We start from the raw sequence: 20,404 nt of genomic DNA on the forward strand, positions 1-20,404 counted from the left end.
TTTTTGGCAATTTAGCCGCTTATTTCAAACAATCTTGACAAATTTTAACTAAATTTACTTATTTGGTTCATGTTGGTGATTTTCCGCTACGCAATAATTATCTCTGTCGATCTGCAGAAACCTGTTTATGACATTTTTACTCCTGACCAATCGCATTTGAGCAAGTTCATTTAGAAAAATATCTCCACAAAACTTTTTCTACAATAATCCAACTTTTTATGCATCCGTCTCACTTTGCACTTTAAACCTGTTCCTTGGAGTTTTAACTCAAGCGGACATAGAATGAAAGTCCGACCCGATGTGGCAAATTTCACGACTAAAACTGCGGTAAAATGACGGGCAGGTTTATATAACGCGCAAAATATATATTTAGTCGGGCCAATGTAAAGGCGTGCTCATAAAACGTGCACAATATGCCGCATTTAGATTGAAGACCTGCAAATAACACGACAGGCTATTAATGTTACCACGTGACTTGGACCTGCTATTAACGGGGAAAATAAAATTTCTCAAAATCCGAACGATTTTGCGAAAATTGAAAAACATGAAAAAAATCCAAGTTTTCTACCGTTCTGCTTAAATGGTTCGTTTTGGTAAAATCTTTCTAAATCGACACGGTTGGTTGCACATCCTGACGAATTTGCTTTTGTCATTATGACATCACGACCACAGGATCACGTCATATTATTTATGAAAGTCGTTATTATAACTACGTATATGGAGGTGCACATCGCACACCTCGCTGGTGATAAGTTTTGGTTCAACCTCCTTGAACGTACATGGCGGTGTAAGGTTTAAGACCAGGATGCAGACAAAGACCTATTTCCCGGACAATCTACCGGCCGACAAACGGCGCGCATAACACAAAAAGGCGCGCAATAATAAAGCGTGGTTCCCAGGCATAGGCTACTGTAGAAGTCATGGTGTTATGCAGGCGATTAGTCAGCAGCGACGCATAGGCTGCAAATGTGCACGCCGATTCGCTAATCGTGTTCATTTCTGGCAACTTTTAGTAATTAGCGCTTTACTAGTCGCTTATAGAGTCAGGGGATAAAATACCAACGTATTTCGGGACTTTTTGGTTTAAAATTCTGAAAAATTTTGTGGGCGTTTCCAAAATAGATGAAAAGATCCGTCATTGTTTCCGTTTTTTCCAAATTAACCACCAACCGGAAAAACGCTGGCAATAAAATTTATTTTTGTTTCCTGGTATAATGGCACACACTGCACGAATATAAGTCACGACGTCTACGCTGAGTAAGAAAGCAAATAGATACGATTGAAAGGTAATGTTTTGTGCTATTGTTAAATGCATTGTGACGTGTTTGCTGACTTACTGCATGCATGCCAATAGACAAACCGGAAGTTAAAATAACGTCACATTATTTTATCGTTGCCAGAAAATGACGACGCTTCCTGTTTAGGCTAATTTTGTTTTAGACAATTTAATCTTTTATATTTGACAGATTTTGCAAACAGAGTATTTTGACAGATCACAGATTTCGTTTTAAAATTTATAAAAATATGCAGCAAAATGGTTAACAGCAAAAATACTTTTAAAAATTATCTTACCACAAAGGTTATTTGAAAACTCACGCCTGTTGGAAAGTATTCTTAAGAAATAGTCAATCAATTTTATTATGACTTCATACCTATAAAATTTTTAACGTTTTCACATAAAAGCAAAAGCGATTTCGACTCTTCTCTCTTTCGAGAATTGACCTAACTTTTTAACAAGCCCTTTTGCGAACGTTGTTTTCAAATTGAGGAAAAAGCATAGCATTAAAATACTGACCGTCATTGACGATAAATTTGCAGACAGCAGCCATATATGATTCAGAATTTACTCAAAGTCAAGAAAAATAAACGCATTGTCACGTGGAAACGTCACCTGAAAGTGAGCCGTCAAATTTAGAAGTCAAAGATCGTAATTTATTCACGTATAGTTAACTTTAGATTTGTAAATTATTGATTCGAGTTAACTGGCTTAGGCGAGGTTCGCGCTTAATCTATTTACAGCCACCAGCGCCAGAACGATTTTGAACCCGGGACTTTCTGTTACATCTCAACTGTAATCTGTTTATCGGTGGGCAATGGTAAAGGTGCAGGGATGTGTTGTCGTATTAGTATTGGTCTCTATAATATTGCAGTTGCTAATTATAAGTTAATTTTTTGCACGTTTTTTTGTTAAATTTGGGATGTTGCCACTTCTCAATTCTCAATTCGCCCTGGAGCGGAATTATTTGATAAAACTGACTTGAAAGTTCACAAAAATAGGATCTGAGGCTTCCGTTTGAAGTCCATCGCGTCTGCCTAGCACATCACCTTCAAAACACATTGTTACTGCAACGTCAGCATCAAATTCTCGAACCATCTCTTACTTTTGACAGAATTTGGTCCGGTTATGATTTTTGCAATGCCAATATGATGACGTCAAATCTTAATTAGTATCTATCAGAGAGGAACATTTAGAATTTCTGCTTCGGTCGGAGAATAAGGCGAAAAACAAAGTGACCATATAGTGCCCCAAGCAATAACAAGCCGGGCCTAACCCCTCACGATTCAAGAAAACTTGAATATTTTTCAACATTTTACAGTAGTGTTTATGTTGAGATTGTGGCGTAATAATGAAGATAACTGGTTGAGTAAAGTTTAGGAGTTTGAGTCAGAGTCCGCGAAACAGTTTAAAATAACAAACAGCAACAACGACAAATGATGGAAAAACATTGTGACTCCACACACGACAAAAAACGTCACAGAACCCGATTGTTACTTGGAAAATGGAAGGTGTGAACAAACAAGTGACGTTTATTTGCAAAAATCCAGTGACGTGGTAAGTTAAGAAAACTGACTTATAAGGATTTTGCACGTGATATTTCCCGCCAAAGTTTTTAATAGTTTTACTCGGAGTTAATCATGCTACGAAAATCACATGACTTTCAAATTGAGTCGATTATAACGTCATAATGACAAGCAAAAAATACAGAGATATCCATTTATGACCAAAGAGTATATTGTAGGGAAATTTTTACCACAAATTTACTCGAACGCATTCAGATGTAAATAGTGATTACAAAATATCCAAAAGTGACAAAATTATTATTCGACAACTCACCAAAATATGTTTCAGCTTAGACAAGGCAGCTTCTTAAACTAATCATCACGACGCACTGTTTCTTTCTAACAATTCTCAACTTATACTCATCGGCTCCAATCTTATCCCGAAAATCTCTCCTTTTTTTGCCGAAACCTCGCCTCCAAAACACGGCAGAGGTTTCAATTTGAGCACGATGTGTCAATCAAGCTCAGCGACGTGTAACAGGGCTCGGGCGCGCTCTGCGTTTTAAACTAGAACTGTCGAGATTATGTGTCGCGGTTGTCTTTTGAGCCGGTTTTGTTTGACCAAAGCTATTCAAGCATCTCCTTTTCAAACCTTCTTATCTCGTCCATGCACTTTCGTTACCGACTGCACAGGTTAACTACAACGATTGTGACGTCACAATGATCATTTTGTACAGCTTTCGGTCAAATGCATTTTCACCTTTAGCCTGACTATGAGTTGTGGTCTGAGGAAAACTGGCTTCGTTCTTTCTGATATTTTCTTACCACGTCATAATGAAAATGCTTATGACGAAATAGTCGAATCCGAGCTCTTTTCATTTCAGTTCGTTCATAAAATAAATGAATTGAAAATCGCTTATACCTGGCTGCGTCACAATGCCCTTTATTCGCTCGTAGTCTGTGATTATGAACTTCCAGCGACGCCCATTTAGCAAATACGGGCGCGAATTAACCATTAAACGCCTCGCGCTGTTTAACCTCGCGATGATTCCGATATTGGAAAGCTTTCTGCTCTAAGAAGCTCTCTAAGGTTGACTTCGGTGTCACAATGCATTATTACTTATTAGTCACGTAATAAGTGACGCATTATTATGCAACAATGCTTTGTTTGGCCCTAATCGCCAATCAAATCACCTCTATTCATAATCACACGATTTCTTTACGTAATAACCAACCTGGGCTTCCTTTAAAAAAACCTGCCTTGCAAAAACAACCATTGTGACGTTAACCTGTCGTCACAAAACCCTGCATCCAGGCTTTGCCATGGAGAGGAAAACCGAAACAAAAATGGTCTTTTGTTTGCACTAAACGTCACAATGGGCAGGAAAGCTCTCTGTCTGTTGACTGCAAACGTCAACAGGTCGTTCAACCTTCTATCTGATGCTCGCTGTCGTTGCTGTCCTCATTTTGTGACCATAAGAGCATTGTTACGTCAGAATTGCATAGGCTCCCGGTATTTTCGGTTTCATATTTTCTCTTCAGACAAATTTGGCTTCAACCGATATTTCCTGTATTCTAGAGTGACGTCATAACGAGAATAACTTTTCCCCTAATAATTGTTAAACAAACGTCACAAAATTTAAGAATACTTTCGATTGTTGGAAATAATTTATCGATTCTGTGCGTTTGTTTGTCGATTTTAGCCGCGCATTCGAATTAGCAACACGATAAAGTGTCGCTTCTAAACATAGAACTTCCACGCACGCAGTCGCTCCAAATCCGAACAATTTCAGATAAAATTATACCCGCGACTGCTACGCCCTGTCTTTTGCGTCAAATCTGACGCAAACGCCGTGCGTGGTAACGTAGCGCATGACAGATGCGTCAGAAATAGAAAACCAGATTGGTTACTGCTTCTTGAAAGTCTGCGGTTGTCATGGTTATATTGTTACGTATCACTGGTTTGTTTATCGCTTTATGAGGTCATATGATCGATGCAAAAGAGCGTCCGTATTAATTTCAACAACAAAGATCTCTACAGGGAAAGAAAATCTAAAATGTTGCAAAAACACATCAAAAAATAAAATTATATCAAGACCATATTTGGTTAAGTTTGGAAAAGACACAAAAACTTGTATAGCTTTGTTGGAATTAATCAGGCCACTTTAAATTAATTTTGTTCGTACTATAAAAGCAACGTTATCACTGAAATTTCTCACAAAATATGACATTTGACGCTTTCCCTCTGTTCGAAAACGAATCGCTTTTTGCAACGCGGCGATTTTCGTTTTATTTTGCCATTCCTTGAACATTCTTTCTTCATTTTTTTGCCCCGGGCGTAGCGACTCAAATCGATACCGATACCAAATATGGTCGTGGCTGTCGGAGTGTTTTTGCTTTCGGATTATTCCAATATCGCTGCATATTGTGACGTCACAAGACGAGCCGCTATTTCAATAATTAACTGAGGCTTAATGGTGAGAAATATTGATTGAAGTAGACCGAGAAATTTTTAATTTTATGACACCGTGAAGCTGAAAGGAAAATCATGAAATGATGAATTATAAAACGCATTGTGACATCACAATGTTCGGTAGGATATGTTATTTGTTCAACAGCGGAAAAACCGAAAGTTAACGTATAGTAAATGATTAATTATTTCATCATAAAAAACTTCCTGACGACGAAGTGTTTGCTGAAACAGGGTTTCGTTTGTTATATCACAATGCACAATTGTTTGCTGCCGCGATTATTACTTCACAACGAGCTCATTTACGACATAAAACGAATATAACGAGTTTGGACTGACCCCATGGAAACGGCATCTACGTGACAAGTTTATTTATTTTAGCCAAAACATGGAGCTATAAATAATTTGATAGGATTTCTGCCCGTTTTAAGTTTCCATTTCAATTCTTATTTGCTTAATTTTATTACGTCAATGATAGGATTGTTACGTATTTTTAGCGGCCGATAGTTGCGGAACCCGTAATACATGCTTTTGCTACCTCGATCGGCATACAACGCAAAAGCTAATTTTCGAAAAGAACTCGGCGTAATTTATGGCAGAACGAGCACAAACGCAATCAAAATCGAACTAAGTTGACAAGTTTCGAAGTAATTTATCACCGATGCGGTCGCGTTAATAAGCGATGCTTTCGACAAACAAAACATAAAACTTCGATTTCAGCCAACTTCCCGGAGCTATAAATCAAACTCTGTCTTGTACCAATTAGCTTTCCTGTCGCCTGCCCCTGTCGTAAAGCGAGGCCGTAAAAGCGAAATGAGCAGATCCGGTGCAGGATTATCAGCAATTAATGCCCTTTTGTACGCTAGCTTGTTGTGTGCTAACTTATTGTGTGCTAACTTGTGTGCACAAGGCTTCAGCATTTGCAGTCTTTGACAGAGCTCGCATGAAAATAATTCTGTCTGAACAGCAATTGTTGCGGCGTGCGCCGACAATTTGTTTCCTTGCTTGCGAACGAACACATTTTCGTCAGAGAAACTTCTATAGTTTTAAAACTTTTCAGAAAGATTTGTGACGAAACAATCTCGCCTTTTTCACGTCACACTTCGGGACGTCTGCTGTGACTGGAGTCCCATATCGACAACCTACTGGATCACATTTTAAAAGAAATTTGGGCTGGTTCCATTTTTTCCCGCAATGTTGTAAAGATGTACATTAGGTTGCTATGGTTACAGTGATATGTGGTAGTTTTGTGCCAAATCATGGTTATTAATTGCGGCTGGGTCACGGTTGGTCTTTTTGCTTCATTTATGGTGTAATAGACACCGATTGTGACGCAGATGCTTTCACTACATATGCGCTAGAAATTTGGTTTGAACCGGGATATTTGAACATAACAAGATATATCGATGTAGTGTTGCACATACTGGCTTCAGTACCTTCCTTAGCACCGATAACGCGATCGATAAGTAGAAAGAAACGTGATCTCTGTTAAGTATTACATCACAATAATGGAAAAGCCCGAACTTGTTGAAATATTCCAGAAATGTTCTTTCGTTTTCAATTGTTTATTGTAGCGTGTGGACGCTCTTTGCTCTTTCAGGTTCTGTAAACATTTCAATCAATGGTTTTTCTTCGTCCTGTGTAGATTTGATAAACACTGTTTTAAGTCTTGTTGCCATTAGCAACGCCATAAAAAGAACTGACATTGGCGTGGGCAGAATGAGGGGTGGGGCCTCATATTTTAGCGACGTTTTTTTCCTGAATCTTGTTTCGTGGCGAAAGGGTCTGTTTGAGTTGAAGTGAACCTCGTAGCTGGTTGTCAAAACTTTTGATAAAGTTTGTGGAGCGCTGGAAATTGGTGAATACCTACAGTCATTGTGTAATGAATGGCTGTGTGTTACGTCATAAAGACAAACACCTGCAGTCTCACTTTCGGAAATTCTCTTCAATAACTGTGAACTATTATTATGACATCGCATTACTTTATTATGACATCACACTTACGCCCTTAAGCTAAAAATTTAGCGTTAAGTGCAACACGTGGTGTGGAGTTGAAACGATGTTTTTTGCTCTCTTCGTCAATGCAACCTGAGAACCAACACAAACAAACAAACAACACCTCCTTGTCCCGCTAATTGACGTTTCGTTTTCAATGAAATCGCGCTCGTAACGAGAATTATTGCTTCTTCCGTTCACAAAACCGGTAGTGATCACGACACAATCAATTGGTTTCGTTCAGACTATCAGGTTGCGTTCTATACAGAGCATGAACCGCTCCCTTGATTAGCTTTTTATAAACTTTGATTGACGTCTCTAATGTTTTTATAAAAACTCAACTGTTTGTTTGTCAACATCTTTGTCAATTTCTTACGTCACAAAGCGATCGATTAGTTGTTAAAAGGTTGTGGCTGGAAAAGCGCGAACTGCAGAAAGTTTGAAACCGGCAGTGAAATCCCTTCACAAGGTTTCACTTTTTCCTCAATTATGATCTCAAACGTCATACTCGACGCCTCCCCCAAATAACGATGATATTACAAATATGATGACGTCATTAGCTATAATTGCACCCGGATGGAACCAACCAATCAAAATTCATTCGAAATCAAACGTTACAACAGAGCAAATTGTGATCACGTGGTTATTACAAACGTTTCCTTTTGTGAGAGAGACGGCGTCCGTGGGAACCAAAACGAAGACAAACCGTCTAGTTGGACGAGGGCCAAGCCGAAAGAGTCCACAAAACAATGTTGATTGTGATGTCATTGATGATTCTAAAGCCATGTTTATAAAACGTCGAAAGCTATCAAGTTCTACTCAGTTTAATCTGATTGGTTGATACAATATTAGGGTGAGAGGATAATTTCAACGACACACTGAAGCAGAGGTAAGTACTTTTTACGTCACAATCAGAAAGCAAGTCTGTACTTTCGAAAATATAGATATAAGAAGTTGCTTGTTCCTGCCATCTTGTGGTTATAATTAAAGAAGCACCAAGCGCAATGAGCGTCGTTTTCACATTTTTAATTATGACATCACACTGATGAGCAGACACGGTTAATCGTTAAAATCATGACGTCAATACAATGTCGTCATTAACTCGTACAATATCATCACAGGTTGTAGAGACATCCAGTTTCCTTTTTATGCGCAAAATATCTTGCCAATGTCTTTGAGCTGATTGAGCGGTTTAAGCAAAAATACACGATTGTCTCAATAACAAACACATCAAATCTTTCACACAAGGGCTCTTCATTATTTGCTCGCTTATTATCAATGGACACTTCACAAAACCATCTATGACGTAATAAAAGAAAGCACTTTCGCTAAAGGCTTCAAACTACTCTGAAGAATTTCGCTGATGCCATATTGGAAGTTTGTAAAATGAGTGGGCAGGTTACAGCTTAACTTGTTTCAATATTCTGTGCTCACTTCAGCTTGGTGACGTAAGCGTGAAGAAGTTGTGACGTCATAGCACAAAACTGTTGCAGCCGTCGGGGCAACGTTCTAGAACAGAGATGGGAGTTTGCGACGAACAATGCACGAGTTGCAGGATCTTCTACTTGAAGTGGATGAGACCAGGCGACTCTGTACCGTTCAAAATACCTCGATTTGTTCTGGAGCTCGGAGTCACTGAGATAATACTTGGTTTGTGACGGATGATCTGTTTTTATGACGTATAAGCTAAAGTTTAACGTCACAAAGAGATTTTATGTTACAGCCATTCTCGTCATCGTTCTTGCGAGCTTGGCGCTTTTTGACCAATCACAAGGCAACACATCACCAGCCCCGTCTTTCATTGGTCGACCAGGGGCGTTTTTGTGGATTTCATTTTGGGTGAGTTTGCAAATAGAAATCTTATATCATTTTGTAGGAAATAATTTCATCAAAATTAAATAACGATCCAGATTTTGGCTTCAACTGGTTCGAATTGAAATGGTGGTCGGTCAACTCGACCAATATACAAATAAACTCAGGGTAGTTCAACCCACAGGAACTGGCCGGTTCGTCCTGGGTTGGGTTGTGCGTTGGTTAAATCGACCTCGAACCAGTTGAAACTCCTGGGTTTGGAAAATTTACTCACCAAGCTTTCATTGTTTAGTTTCTCGTGGATGGATTCGCGAAAGTTTCAGTTTTCAAGAGAAAGACAAGATACTCCGTAAGTTAGCCAGACGAAAAAATTATCAAATGTGGGCTGTACCGCGGTGCTGTGCTACCTAAATACTGTACCGCGGTATAAATTATCAGCTTCAACAACACACAACAAGTCGCAGATATTTCAGGGTAATTTTTTTTCAGGCGGCCTTGGCTCTTGCTTCGTCGTGTTTCGCTACTCTGCTTCTGATTGGCTTGCTGGCCTGCGTTACCATGGCAATTTCTCAAGAAGTAAGCGAGTATATCATAGTAGCGAATGCAAAGGATTTCTAAATCATAGCGTGCATTTTTCTTTTTAGGTAAAATTTCAAAGCAACACTGGTAATGCAACTGGAACGGCCATTTCTTCTGTGACGTGTGCGCTGATCACAATGCTGCTTATTGTGACGCTGTCATCTTCCCTTATGCTCTACATGTCTGTGACGTCACACGACAATAGATGGTTCACAGATAGGGTGAGTTTTGAAAAGTTCAAATTTCTAAATTTCAAATAATTTTGTGGCGTTGACTTCATGACCTCTACGCAACGCAGGGTATTCAACACGACTCATTAGTGCCGTCTAGCGGAGATAGGACAAGCTTGTCTGTGCCGAGCTCGCAGCCTGCTCTCATCTTCTATGCGCCTTCTACCGACGGTCTAAAGTATTCGTCCGCCTTCGAAAATATCATGAAAGATTTTGAAGAAGGTAAAAATGATATCTGGTGAATTTCGACGACGGAAATAAAGATCTTAACCCCCTTTCTTGCCAACAGACGACAAACTGCGAATTGTTAAGAAGGCGAGCGACAAAATTCGAAACAAACGGAAAACGTCAGGTAAGTCCGATTGAGTTGGACCTCCATGGACTGAACAGATCGTCTTCATCTTTGTTCCAGAGTTCAGCGACGACGCGTTTCTTGAAGCCACCGAAGCTTATACGAACGCTTCACACGACCACTGAGCTTGTCGTGGAAAAATATGACGTCATGCTATTGTCTGATGACGTCATTGTAAAAATGATGATTCTTGCTGAAGCAGCAACTACTTTGCAGTTTCAACGAAGAAATTGAAACTAATTAATAACTTTGCAACAAGTTAATTCGTTTAATTGGTGATTTTGGCCACGGTTGACTGATTTTACTGTGAGACCGTGTACTTTTGTCCACGTTGGAATAATGTCGCTGCACATAAGATAACGCAAAAATAAATTCTTTCCATGTTTTAAATACTTTTAAAAGCGGCATTTTTGAAAGTTTTGGTTTAGTTTAGAGATTTGTACAGGATTAATTTTAAGAAGTCATCAAGACATCAAAGGACCGCATCACGCCGCACTTACCAAAAGATACAGATGTTTCTTATCGATATTTTTGGAACAAAAAAGCAGCAGACGATGAAATATTGAGCGTGGAACATCAAGGTGCAACGTGGTAGCACAAATATATTGTGACGCAACAAGTGGCTTTATTTAGTTGTCGGTACCATAACTCTTATTTTTGGGCGTCACGGCATCTCTAACCAAGTGCCACTAAACACATAAATGGTATTGAATTTTATTCTGTTAAGCATTGTTTTACCAATTTAGCTTTTTCAGAAAATCGCGAGGCAACGCTTAGACACGCTCGCTTGTCGTGGTGAATATTTTGCCAAAAGTGAAGTAGAAATATATAAGAAATAATCTTAAGTATACCACTATCACAGTGCCAGGTTAAATAGCACATAACAATGCTTGTCTTATGACGGAACAATGGCTTATCGGAAATATTTCAGAAAACGTCTTCACTTAAACATTGCTTTGACTTTCTGAATTGCTTTTAGTTCATCAGCCGCTCCTTTTATGACGTATTTAGAATTTAGCGAGAACGTGCAAAAGCGGGCGATTGTGAGACAATAAAAGGTCATTGTTTGCTCAGCAAATATTGCATTGGGAAGCGAAGAGTCAACAGACAATCAAAAGTTGTCAACTGTAGAGTTGAGTTAAGTTTAAAGCTGCACGTTTGAATATTTTTCCACTGTTACCAGCCCACGTTGAATCAGTCGCGAACTTTCTCATGAAGCTTTTCGCTTATGACAGTCGACGCCAAATCAAATTAATTCTTGTGACGTCATAAACTTAACCTGATATTCGGAAGGTCGTGCAAAAGTTAATTAAGGTTATGACGTAATAATGAGATCAAAACTGACAAAGAAAGAATTCTGAAACTTTTAAAGTAACTTGAAAGCTGTCAACAATCTGCAGGTTTTAACTCGATCACCAACTTCTGTGACCAATTTTTACTCAACGAGTTAATTGATTTTTCAGGTCATTAAAACGAAGTTTAGCCATAATTCCACAAAAACCAACAACAAATCATCTTCCGCTGCAGACAATCAACTTTATCGTTACGTCACAATCAAAAAGGATGTTTTATAATCAAGTAAATCAACACAAGGTATCAATTCTTTGTGAGATAACAAACAAACTTGCTTGTGTAAGAAAAAAAAACAAAAATGCCACGTGCGGCGACTACCTGCTGTGAAACATGACCACCTGCGGCGCTTGTCTGAGTCACACGATATCAACTTTCCCCGCTCTCCAATCTGCACCGAACGAAGATTGTGATGGCAAAAAAACGCATTGTGACGTAGTGGGTATAAACTTTGCACCAAAGTGCCAGCCGAGGCAGTCCAAGATTGGTAGCGGCTGACAGCGGCTCGCGATTTTTCGCCGGCACGTGACAATCGCAAGGGGCTAGATATGCCTAAGGTGGAAAGTTGTCAATTTGGCGAACAAATGTTAACGCATGTTTATTAGCAGCTGTGGTATTATGATAAGTTTATGTGAATCGCAGTGAGGTGTAAGGTCAAGGTCAAGGTTTAGTTTCGATCCCAATTTTAAATCTTTCGTAAATTTTCAGTTTTCTGTTCTTTTTTTGAAATTGAGTTTCAATTAATTTTGAAATTTTTGTTTGTATGAGAAACATAACAATAAATATTTTCTATTATTTCAGATTTTGACCTGTTAACTCGCCTACTATGGAATCAGCTAACACAAAAAACTTAAAAGATGCCCTAAACTCGTCTGTGATGTCACAAGCAGATCATAGTGACAAAAACAATGGTGTTAAGGTAAAGATAATGTTGTTCTACCAATGCATCATTTAGTATAGACCGCTAGACTTTATAGATTTTATTTTATATTTTATATTTTATAGATTTTATTTTATATATTATATTTCGATAGACCCTGAGTCAGATTTTATTTAGATGTCGTTACTTGAGCAGTCTCTGTGGATAAAATTCAACAAGTTCGTCAACGAGATGATTGTGACGAAGAATGGACGACGAATGTTCCCAGTTTTAAAAGCGACAGTGACGGGACTTGAACCCGGCTCTATGTATTCTATAATGCTCGACTTTGTTCCGGTGGATAACAACAGGTGAGCCGAAAACCCATGACTCACTGTAAGTTATTGTTCCTTGTAAATTATCGTTTATTACGTCACAATGTCCTGCTCTAAGGTGGAAATATGTGAATGGTGAGTGGATACCTGGGGGAAAACCCGAACCCCACGTGTCATCGTGCCCTTATGTTCACCCCGATTCACCAAACTTCGGTTCTCATTGGATGAAGCAGCCAATCGGGTTCAGCCGCGTCAAACTTACCAACAAAGCGACCGCCAACTCCCAGGTAAGAAATCGCGAAATGACAGTAGATGACTTATGACGTCATAAAACTTAACTTGCTTGCTCGTGATTTTCACAAATAATTCCGATTTTTCAGCAAATTATGTTGAACTCTCTCCATAAGTACGAGCCCCGCATCCACGTGATAAAAGTGGGGGGCGCGGACTCGCAGAAGATGATCTCGACTCATTCCTTTCCCGAGACGCGATTTATCGCGGTCACAGCTTACCAGAACGAGGATGTGAGTGGAAAATTATCTGCGCAGTCGCAACAAAATGTGTAAAAGTTTTTCAAAATAAAACGTTCGTTTTGTTCGTTAGGTGACGTCATTGAAGATTAAATACAACCCGTTCGCGAAGGCGTTTTTAGACGCAAAAGAAAGGTGAGAAAAGTTTCCAATTTGTTTCATAAAACTTTCCTGTTCTTTTATGTTCCTAATAATTTCAAGTAATAACAAACTAACTAACTAACGTTTTTAGCAATTTCTTCAAATTTGTTGGGTACTTGCGTCAACCCAAATTCTGAAATATCTAAAAATGCTAGAAATATGGACAAATTATAACTTCTACGCTGCTGTCCCTTGCGTAGTGAGATCACACCGGTGGCGTAGTTACTTGGCTCCTTTACATCTACTCGACTTTTTAAATTTCGCTTTTTAACAAATTAATTTCTTTTCTCAGCCGAGCAGGTTGCGAACAATACTTTGATGCTCAGAAGCAAATGCCACAGAAATACCCGCAAAGTAAGTTTTTTTGTTTTCCTACGATGAAAAACGTTTTAGTTGTCGGCAAATATTATGCATTTGCGACAATATTTCTCACTTTTATGTTGATTTAGACTTTAGAGAACAAGCCTTAAACACTTATTTGCACTTACTACATAACCCAAGCTAACAGTCAATCAACCGATAAATTACTCATCTTATTCCGCCATTTTGTGACTGTACAAGAGCTCTCGGTGCTTGGTGTAAGTCTCAAATCAATTATTTGCTTCAAACATTCAAAATAATTCGAGTTAAAACTTTCAGTCAACGCCTGGATGATTCCTGGCACTGAATCAACATCAAGCGTGGCAGCCCCAGGGAATTTCCCTAACTGTTCTTTCCCCAACCCATCGATGGGACCCATGAGCCCCCATAACCCTCCATGCTACGGGAAGCAAACACAAACCGGGTCAAAAACCCATCGGTACGCCCCGTATTCGGTCAACCGTGACGTGTACCAAAGAATGTCGCCAGGTATGCAGCAGCTCGCGTGCCCGTGCCCGTGCATTATTCTTATGTAATAATCTCCTTTTTTTCTTCCTTTCAGCACAATTTCAGTTCCCCCAGGAACAAACGGGGTACCCCGTTCACTGCCCCAACGCTCCCGATCCGGGCACCGCTTACTTCAACCCCTCCGAGTGGAACGAGGTCCAAGATCCCATCCCCGTTCAAACCTCAGACCCTTTCGTAACCGACCAGTTTTACTCCGAAGATGTCTTCCCATCGTTCGACTTTAACCCACAACTTCAGTCCGGAGAAATGCCCCATGACGTGGCTATGACGTCACATGGTTATGACGTCACGCAGTTTTCAACTACCTGGAACTATGGTCATGCGAACGCGATATATCCCGGAAATGGAACAACGCATGATGTCGTAGCGGAGCAAAATAACGGGTATTTCACAAAGTTTTTTCAGGTTTTCTGTTTAAAATGAGAAGTTCTGATTTTTACGGCAGTTCCTTTACAGCAGTTTCATGGCAACTCAACCGCCTAACGCAGCTTGCGTCACTACTGCGTCATCATCGGCGAGCAGTGTTACGTCACTACCGTACGAAACGCCTTCCCCTACCATTGTTGACTTCAACGTGCACAATCACTCGCCACTCTCTGATCATTATGACATCACAGATCTCGGTCAAGTTTGGACTCCAATAACCCCGCCCAGTTTGTAAACAATCCTGCCGCTTTTCAAAGTTGGATTATACTTCGCCTCAGTTTGGCTGCCGATTATTTTGTCTTTCACTTTTTTGACAATAAAAATCTCTTCACAAGCGTCTGCTTTCGGTTTTTCTTTTTCATCCATTTTATTTCCGTCATTAACGGAAGCGAAAACGGTGCATGTAGAATAAATCACATCTCAACTTAAATGCAAAGATCATTAAGCGAAGGGAAAAAAGGGAAAAGTTATCGTTAAACTTGGAAAATCACATTTGCAAGGCCGAGGAAAGACCGCAAAAAAATTCCAATATTTTTGAGATAAAATTGAAAAAGAGACACGTTCTTTTACTTTTTCTCAATTCAAATTTTTCGAATGAACATTCGGGTATGATTGGCTGAATCCAATGCATGAGACAATTACGCATTTACGTCATAGCCACCCAGTTAAAGCGACTTGTTATTTTCGTCAAACTATAACTGTTTCTCCTATAATTTAATGTACGTAACAGTAAGGTAGCTCGTTACACAAAATTCCGATAAACCGTTTTAGTAGGGGATACTGCATATCGCGCGCACAATCACGCAAGCGCAATCACGATAAACGATTCTGCATTTTTTGAGGTTTTTGTTTTTTGATCTTTGCACGCTTTTGCAAGATTTATACGAGTAAGATCTCATGTGACATTTGCAGTGAAAGTTACGACGACCAAAATTTAAGTCATTTTATCAAAATGCTTGCAAGTTTAAAATAATTTTTACGCAATGCGGGAGACATCGCCGCTCATTTACAAAAACGCGATCAGATAATATCATGTTGCTAAATTCAACAGCATAAAAATATTATTTTCTACGATGACTCATCGTCAAATAAACTGGTGTGGCTTGTCTTCGTCGCTTTTACAAGATTTTGCGCAAGATTAGACAGACATGCATGTCCGTGGCACCGTTTTAAACCGCCAAAAATGGGCGGACGATAAAATGTGAACTTTTTACGGAATAGTTTGTTCAAAATCTTGTGATGTTGTAAGTATATGTGCAGGAGATAACAGCTTGCAGGGTTTAAAACCTTCTTTAACTATTTTCTTTTATCTCCATTTTATCAAAGATATTCTTGAACCGCATAAGAATGCACTTAAAAAATTTTGCAAACAAATTTCCCTTAAATCATGAAGAAAAATGAAACAGAAGCATCAGTTATATTTAATGTACCGGCAGCAAAGATTTTTGCTGTTACTTTTGCGACTTGTCTGGGTTGAATGTGTAACGGAAGGTTCTGATCATCAAATAAATTAACGCTTTTAGATTCGAATAAATGCTTTATAAAATATATGATACGAAACAACACACATATTGCACAATAACAATAACACATAAATATTAACATATTTTCGTCACATATGTAATCATCAAAAGCAAGCGGTGCATGTACCAATACTAGGTACATAAACACGATGAATGGAAACTGGTACATTGACAGTTAGCAGGTAGATTAAAATTATCGGTCGAAGCTGTAAATGCCTTCGGTAGTCATTTTTCTATTCTGTCGCGTCCGACATTTTGATAAAAATTCACTGGAAGTCAATAATAATAACAACTTTTAAGACGCCTATAAAGGGCAGCAGAGAATATATAGTTTGTCTGAATTTGTTAATCTTAAAAGATATAAAACGAAATTATATAATACAATCATGGTCCAATGGCTTGTTATTCACGCTTCAATAACTTAAGAAAATTTTTCCTGTAAACCAAAGTTTTTACTGGCGGTGCATTTTATCGATACGTTAAAATAAATTCATGAGTTTCTTAAAATTAAATTTTGTTGGCGGTGAAGTAATCGTTAGTTCTGTGATGTTGAGAAGTATAAAGTTGCACGCCGGTGACAATTACGTCAAAATGTGCCATTCTTTCAACTATCACATCGCGATCAAGGAAAAGGAACCGCCATTTTTCCCATCAGTAATTTTCTTCAGACGTCACAGAATTATATGATGCTTAACTTTAAAATGTTTTCTGTCATCATTGCGACAACTAAAATTTTGAAAGCTATAACTCGGTTTTAAAATCACTGTTGTTGTTTTTAGTTAAAAACTAAAACGGAGCAATAATCTAGCAGCATATCTGTTCACTTTAGGCAAAATTTTATCAAAAAAAGCTTTTGTTAGCAAAGATGAATTATTTTTGAACCACATGATGCGCAATGGCTGAGAGTATTGCATACCAACGTTTTCGTTATTTCCTCATTAAAATTGTAACCAAGTTTCTAAAATTATTCTTATAAATTTGATAACCACTAATCGGTTCTAAATTTTATTATAAAAGAACAATAAGTTACGTGACAAGCAAGTAAAACACGAAAAAGTTGGAAACCTGTAAAACAATGGTTGTAAAATAAATATATGATATTTTAACTAGTAATTTTTAGAACAAAAGTATTTTTATAAAATAAGTTTAACAAAATTAATCATTTTCAGCGATTCAAAACAATATTCTATCGCAAAACACTTCAGTCATGTTTCAAGACAAAAATGTAAAGCGTACGTGCAAAATAATTGCGTAAACACGGTTTGGTTTCATCTTCTGCATTTGGTGAGGTATCTTCTGTATAAATCTCTGCCGGTGATTGCATTTCTTTTTGAATTGAAAGCTGCGTTGCTTTTTCTCAAAACTTCATGAATATAATCGTGAATGTTCGTCACACAAAGATGAGAGAAGGAAGTTCTTCTGTGTGAATTACTCACTTTATTCGAGAAAGAGATTTGTGCGGGATGCTTTGAAAAAATGTCATAAGATTCGGTTGTAACTTTTTTATACAATGAAAAAGCGGCAATTGGCATTTTCTGCTTCTATTGTGCCGTCTGCGATCATTATTTGACAAAGTACCAGGCAAACAATAATCAGGGATTTAAAAGTATTTGACATAATTATTAAAAAAGAGAACTGTAACTCACGGTGGGAGATTTTCTTCTGATATATTCCCGCAAATGATCAAGAAATTGAGAGAATCTAGAAAGCGAATTGGGCTCGAGCGGACAAAATCGTAGAAATTGATCAAAAATTGTCAAACCGGTTGTCAGATGCAGAATGGCGTCATTACTGGAGGCAAAATCGGCGAGCGACTGGAAAAATTCAAACAGTAACAATATCGTTGTGTTTTTAAATCACCCAAATGAATACAATTCCGGTACATTTTGAGCATAACAGGCCGAATACTTCTAGGCTACGCGTTTAACTTTAACAACTCAGGCTGGACAAATATCTTTCAAAAAAACTGACATTGACCAGAATAAAAAGACAGGTGTGGACACGGTCTCGATCAATCTCATACAGGTTGGTCAGTCGGGGACCGTTCTTGGTTGCTGAAGTGTTAAAGTCAATAAAGTTGTATTTATTGCATTTTGATTATCAAGGCAAAGCTTCAAAACCGATGTTTAGAACAAACTAAAGCGTCCTCTGTTTTGCTACATAAAAAATGGTTTTGACCCGTGTAACCACGTTGTATGCCTCACCCCGTGATTAAACGTTATGCAACGGAGATCAAGCAAAATTGATGATTTTTCGGGTCAAGATCAAATTTAGATGCGAAGTTATCACTTTTGGAGAAACTCTGCGATAAAGTCATATTTTATCTGTGATATTTTTAGGCAAAGCATTTCTACGTTTATGGCGAATTTCGTAACCGTCCTGTGACCTATCGCTGACGATAAGCACAGTAGCAAGTTTCGTGCAACTGTGGTTATTGATTGCAGCAAATATTTTTAATCACTAAACCAACTTCTTACCGTTCCCCAGGGAACTTGAAATCTGCATTCGTCGTCGCCGTTGTCCTACGAGAGAAACAAAAGGAAGTTCGTTTAAATTGCTGAGTCAACCGTTCATGTAACAGAAAATTTTGTGGCCTAGTGGGCGGATTTATTGAGTCATGGCGAGCTGGTTATTGTGGTTTTCGACAATCTTTCGTGTTTCACTTATGCAGAAACTTTCAGGGCATCATAAACAGGAGGAGTGCATCAACTAGCTCTGCCATGCTATACAGGCTGGCAACGTTTAGAGAGTTATACAAGGTGTCTGCCTTCAAGTTTATGTCAAAAATCATTCAAGAGTTCTATTTAGTTCAGTTTCGTAAAAAACAAGATCTTTGACAAATAAAACATGATCTTATTCAGCTCTATTATCTTGGTGAAATATCATGCCGATGACGTCATCGTTGAATGAACCTCTCAAGACTCGGTAGCAATGACACGTCATTACCACATCTGTTGAGTTCACATCGCGTCAGGGGACGTGTTCTTTGATTTAGTTATTTCAGTTTCTAACCTCAGCGATAGCGCTATTCTGCTCGCAAACCAATAATGACATCACAATGACTTCACCTTCCATGCGTGCAAGATCCCACGTAATTGGCGAGCTCGCCTCAGAAGTTGCAATCTCATGTTTTCCGTGCTGACGTCATTGACTGCGGCATACCTTCGAACGCGATGTTCGATTTCATTGTGACGTAAAGGAACTGCCTTCAGACGATGTGGAATAAAAACTAAACACATCATCAGTGATAACGTAATTGATGACATCATATAAAGTGCTGTCTCATATCTTTGACGATAACCCTGACCGACTACAATGACGTCAATCACTACAGCAGCAATATCGCCACTACAAGGTCAATGCCTACAGCCTGAAAGAAATGATCCAAGACTAAGTTTTTGCTTAGGTTCAAGTCACTTTCAAAAAGTTACATTGGTACAGTTTAAGCAGCTCACCACCCAACTGCCTGGGCTGAAATTGAACTCAACAGAAAAGTGCTGAAACAAGTCAACCTGACATGCCAGCCGGCTTACTGATTAGTGATTACGTTTGCCGGCTTTTATCGCTTATACGCCAAATTCAACTATTTGGTCATAGACGCATGCCCCCAGGGGTCACGAAATTACTTTACATATCATCGGGTGTCATGTTGTGAACGCAAGCTGAAAAAGATTCAGAGGATTCATAGGATTCAGATCCAAGGGAGGAAAATCTGATGACCAAAAAACTTTCTTGGAGTATTAGAAACAATTATTTCAGATTTAACAGAAACAGATCGACCAAGAGACGTTGAAAATTCGAGCAATGAAAACGACAGATCATATCAGTTTATTTTCGTTAAATCGATTCGATAGAAGCTAATCATATTTTTTCAACTGGAGTTTTTTGACTACCAGCTGTAGCTTATTGCGACTTAGTGTTTAAATGTCAGGGCTTAGTAATCTACTGATATAGCCTGTTGGGACATGAAAAGTTTCTTGAAAGCGTATACTTGTGCAATTTTGACTACTCGTAAACTTTTGAAAAAACGGCTTCTCAAATTTTTCTACTTTTTCTATTTGTTTTAAAAACTTTTCAAAATATTTATTCACCAAATTTTCGCAGAAACCACGTCATCATGCCAGAAATAATTT

At 38.5% G+C, this 20,404-nt stretch overlaps 3 protein-coding genes across 4 annotated transcripts; 2 read left to right on the forward strand and 1 right to left on the reverse strand.

The window, feature by feature from the left end:
• Nucleotides 1-8,462: 8,462 nt before the first annotated feature.
• LOC143465568 (uncharacterized) lies at nucleotides 8,463-10,576 on the forward strand. Its single transcript, XM_076963937.1, has 8 exons — nucleotides 8,463-8,896; nucleotides 8,970-9,085; nucleotides 9,351-9,407; nucleotides 9,548-9,634; nucleotides 9,703-9,858; nucleotides 9,936-10,089; nucleotides 10,157-10,219; nucleotides 10,280-10,576. The coding sequence occupies exons 1-8, from the start codon at nucleotides 8,767-8,769 to the stop codon at nucleotides 10,342-10,344; spliced, it is 828 nt and encodes a 275-aa protein (XP_076820052.1). The 5' UTR covers nucleotides 8,463-8,766; the 3' UTR covers nucleotides 10,345-10,576.
• A 1,642-nt stretch (nucleotides 10,577-12,218) lies between these two features.
• Nucleotides 12,219-15,083, forward strand: LOC143465342 (T-box transcription factor T homolog 1-like). Of its 2 annotated transcripts, none has more exons than XM_076963576.1 (9): nucleotides 12,219-12,488; nucleotides 12,627-12,799; nucleotides 12,882-13,050; nucleotides 13,144-13,287; nucleotides 13,367-13,428; nucleotides 13,727-13,788; nucleotides 14,074-14,283; nucleotides 14,357-14,705; nucleotides 14,782-15,083. In XM_076963576.1, the coding sequence occupies exons 1-9, from the start codon at nucleotides 12,396-12,398 to the stop codon at nucleotides 14,981-14,983; spliced, it is 1,464 nt and encodes a 487-aa protein (XP_076819691.1). In that variant the 5' UTR covers nucleotides 12,219-12,395; the 3' UTR covers nucleotides 14,984-15,083. The 2 variants fall into 2 exon arrangements, with proteins under 2 accessions (XP_076819691.1, XP_076819690.1); XM_076963575.1 differs by having other exon boundaries at nucleotides 12,223-12,488; nucleotides 14,779-15,083.
• A 2,180-nt stretch (nucleotides 15,084-17,263) lies between these two features.
• On the reverse strand, nucleotides 17,264-19,775 carry LOC143464428 (uncharacterized). The gene is made up of 4 exons (XM_076962179.1): nucleotides 19,340-19,775; nucleotides 18,749-18,793; nucleotides 17,918-18,085; nucleotides 17,264-17,737 (listed from the first exon to the last, which is right to left on the reverse strand). Exons 1-4 carry the CDS (start codon nucleotides 19,538-19,540, stop codon nucleotides 17,540-17,542), a joined length of 612 nt encoding a protein of 203 aa, XP_076818294.1. The 5' UTR covers nucleotides 19,541-19,775; the 3' UTR covers nucleotides 17,264-17,539.
• Between the last annotated feature and the right edge of the window lie 629 nt (nucleotides 19,776-20,404).

Source organism: Clavelina lepadiformis, chromosome 7, assembly GCF_947623445.1.
Source record: "Clavelina lepadiformis chromosome 7, kaClaLepa1.1, whole genome shotgun sequence".
NCBI lineage: Eukaryota > Metazoa > Chordata > Ascidiacea > Aplousobranchia > Clavelinidae > Clavelina > Clavelina lepadiformis.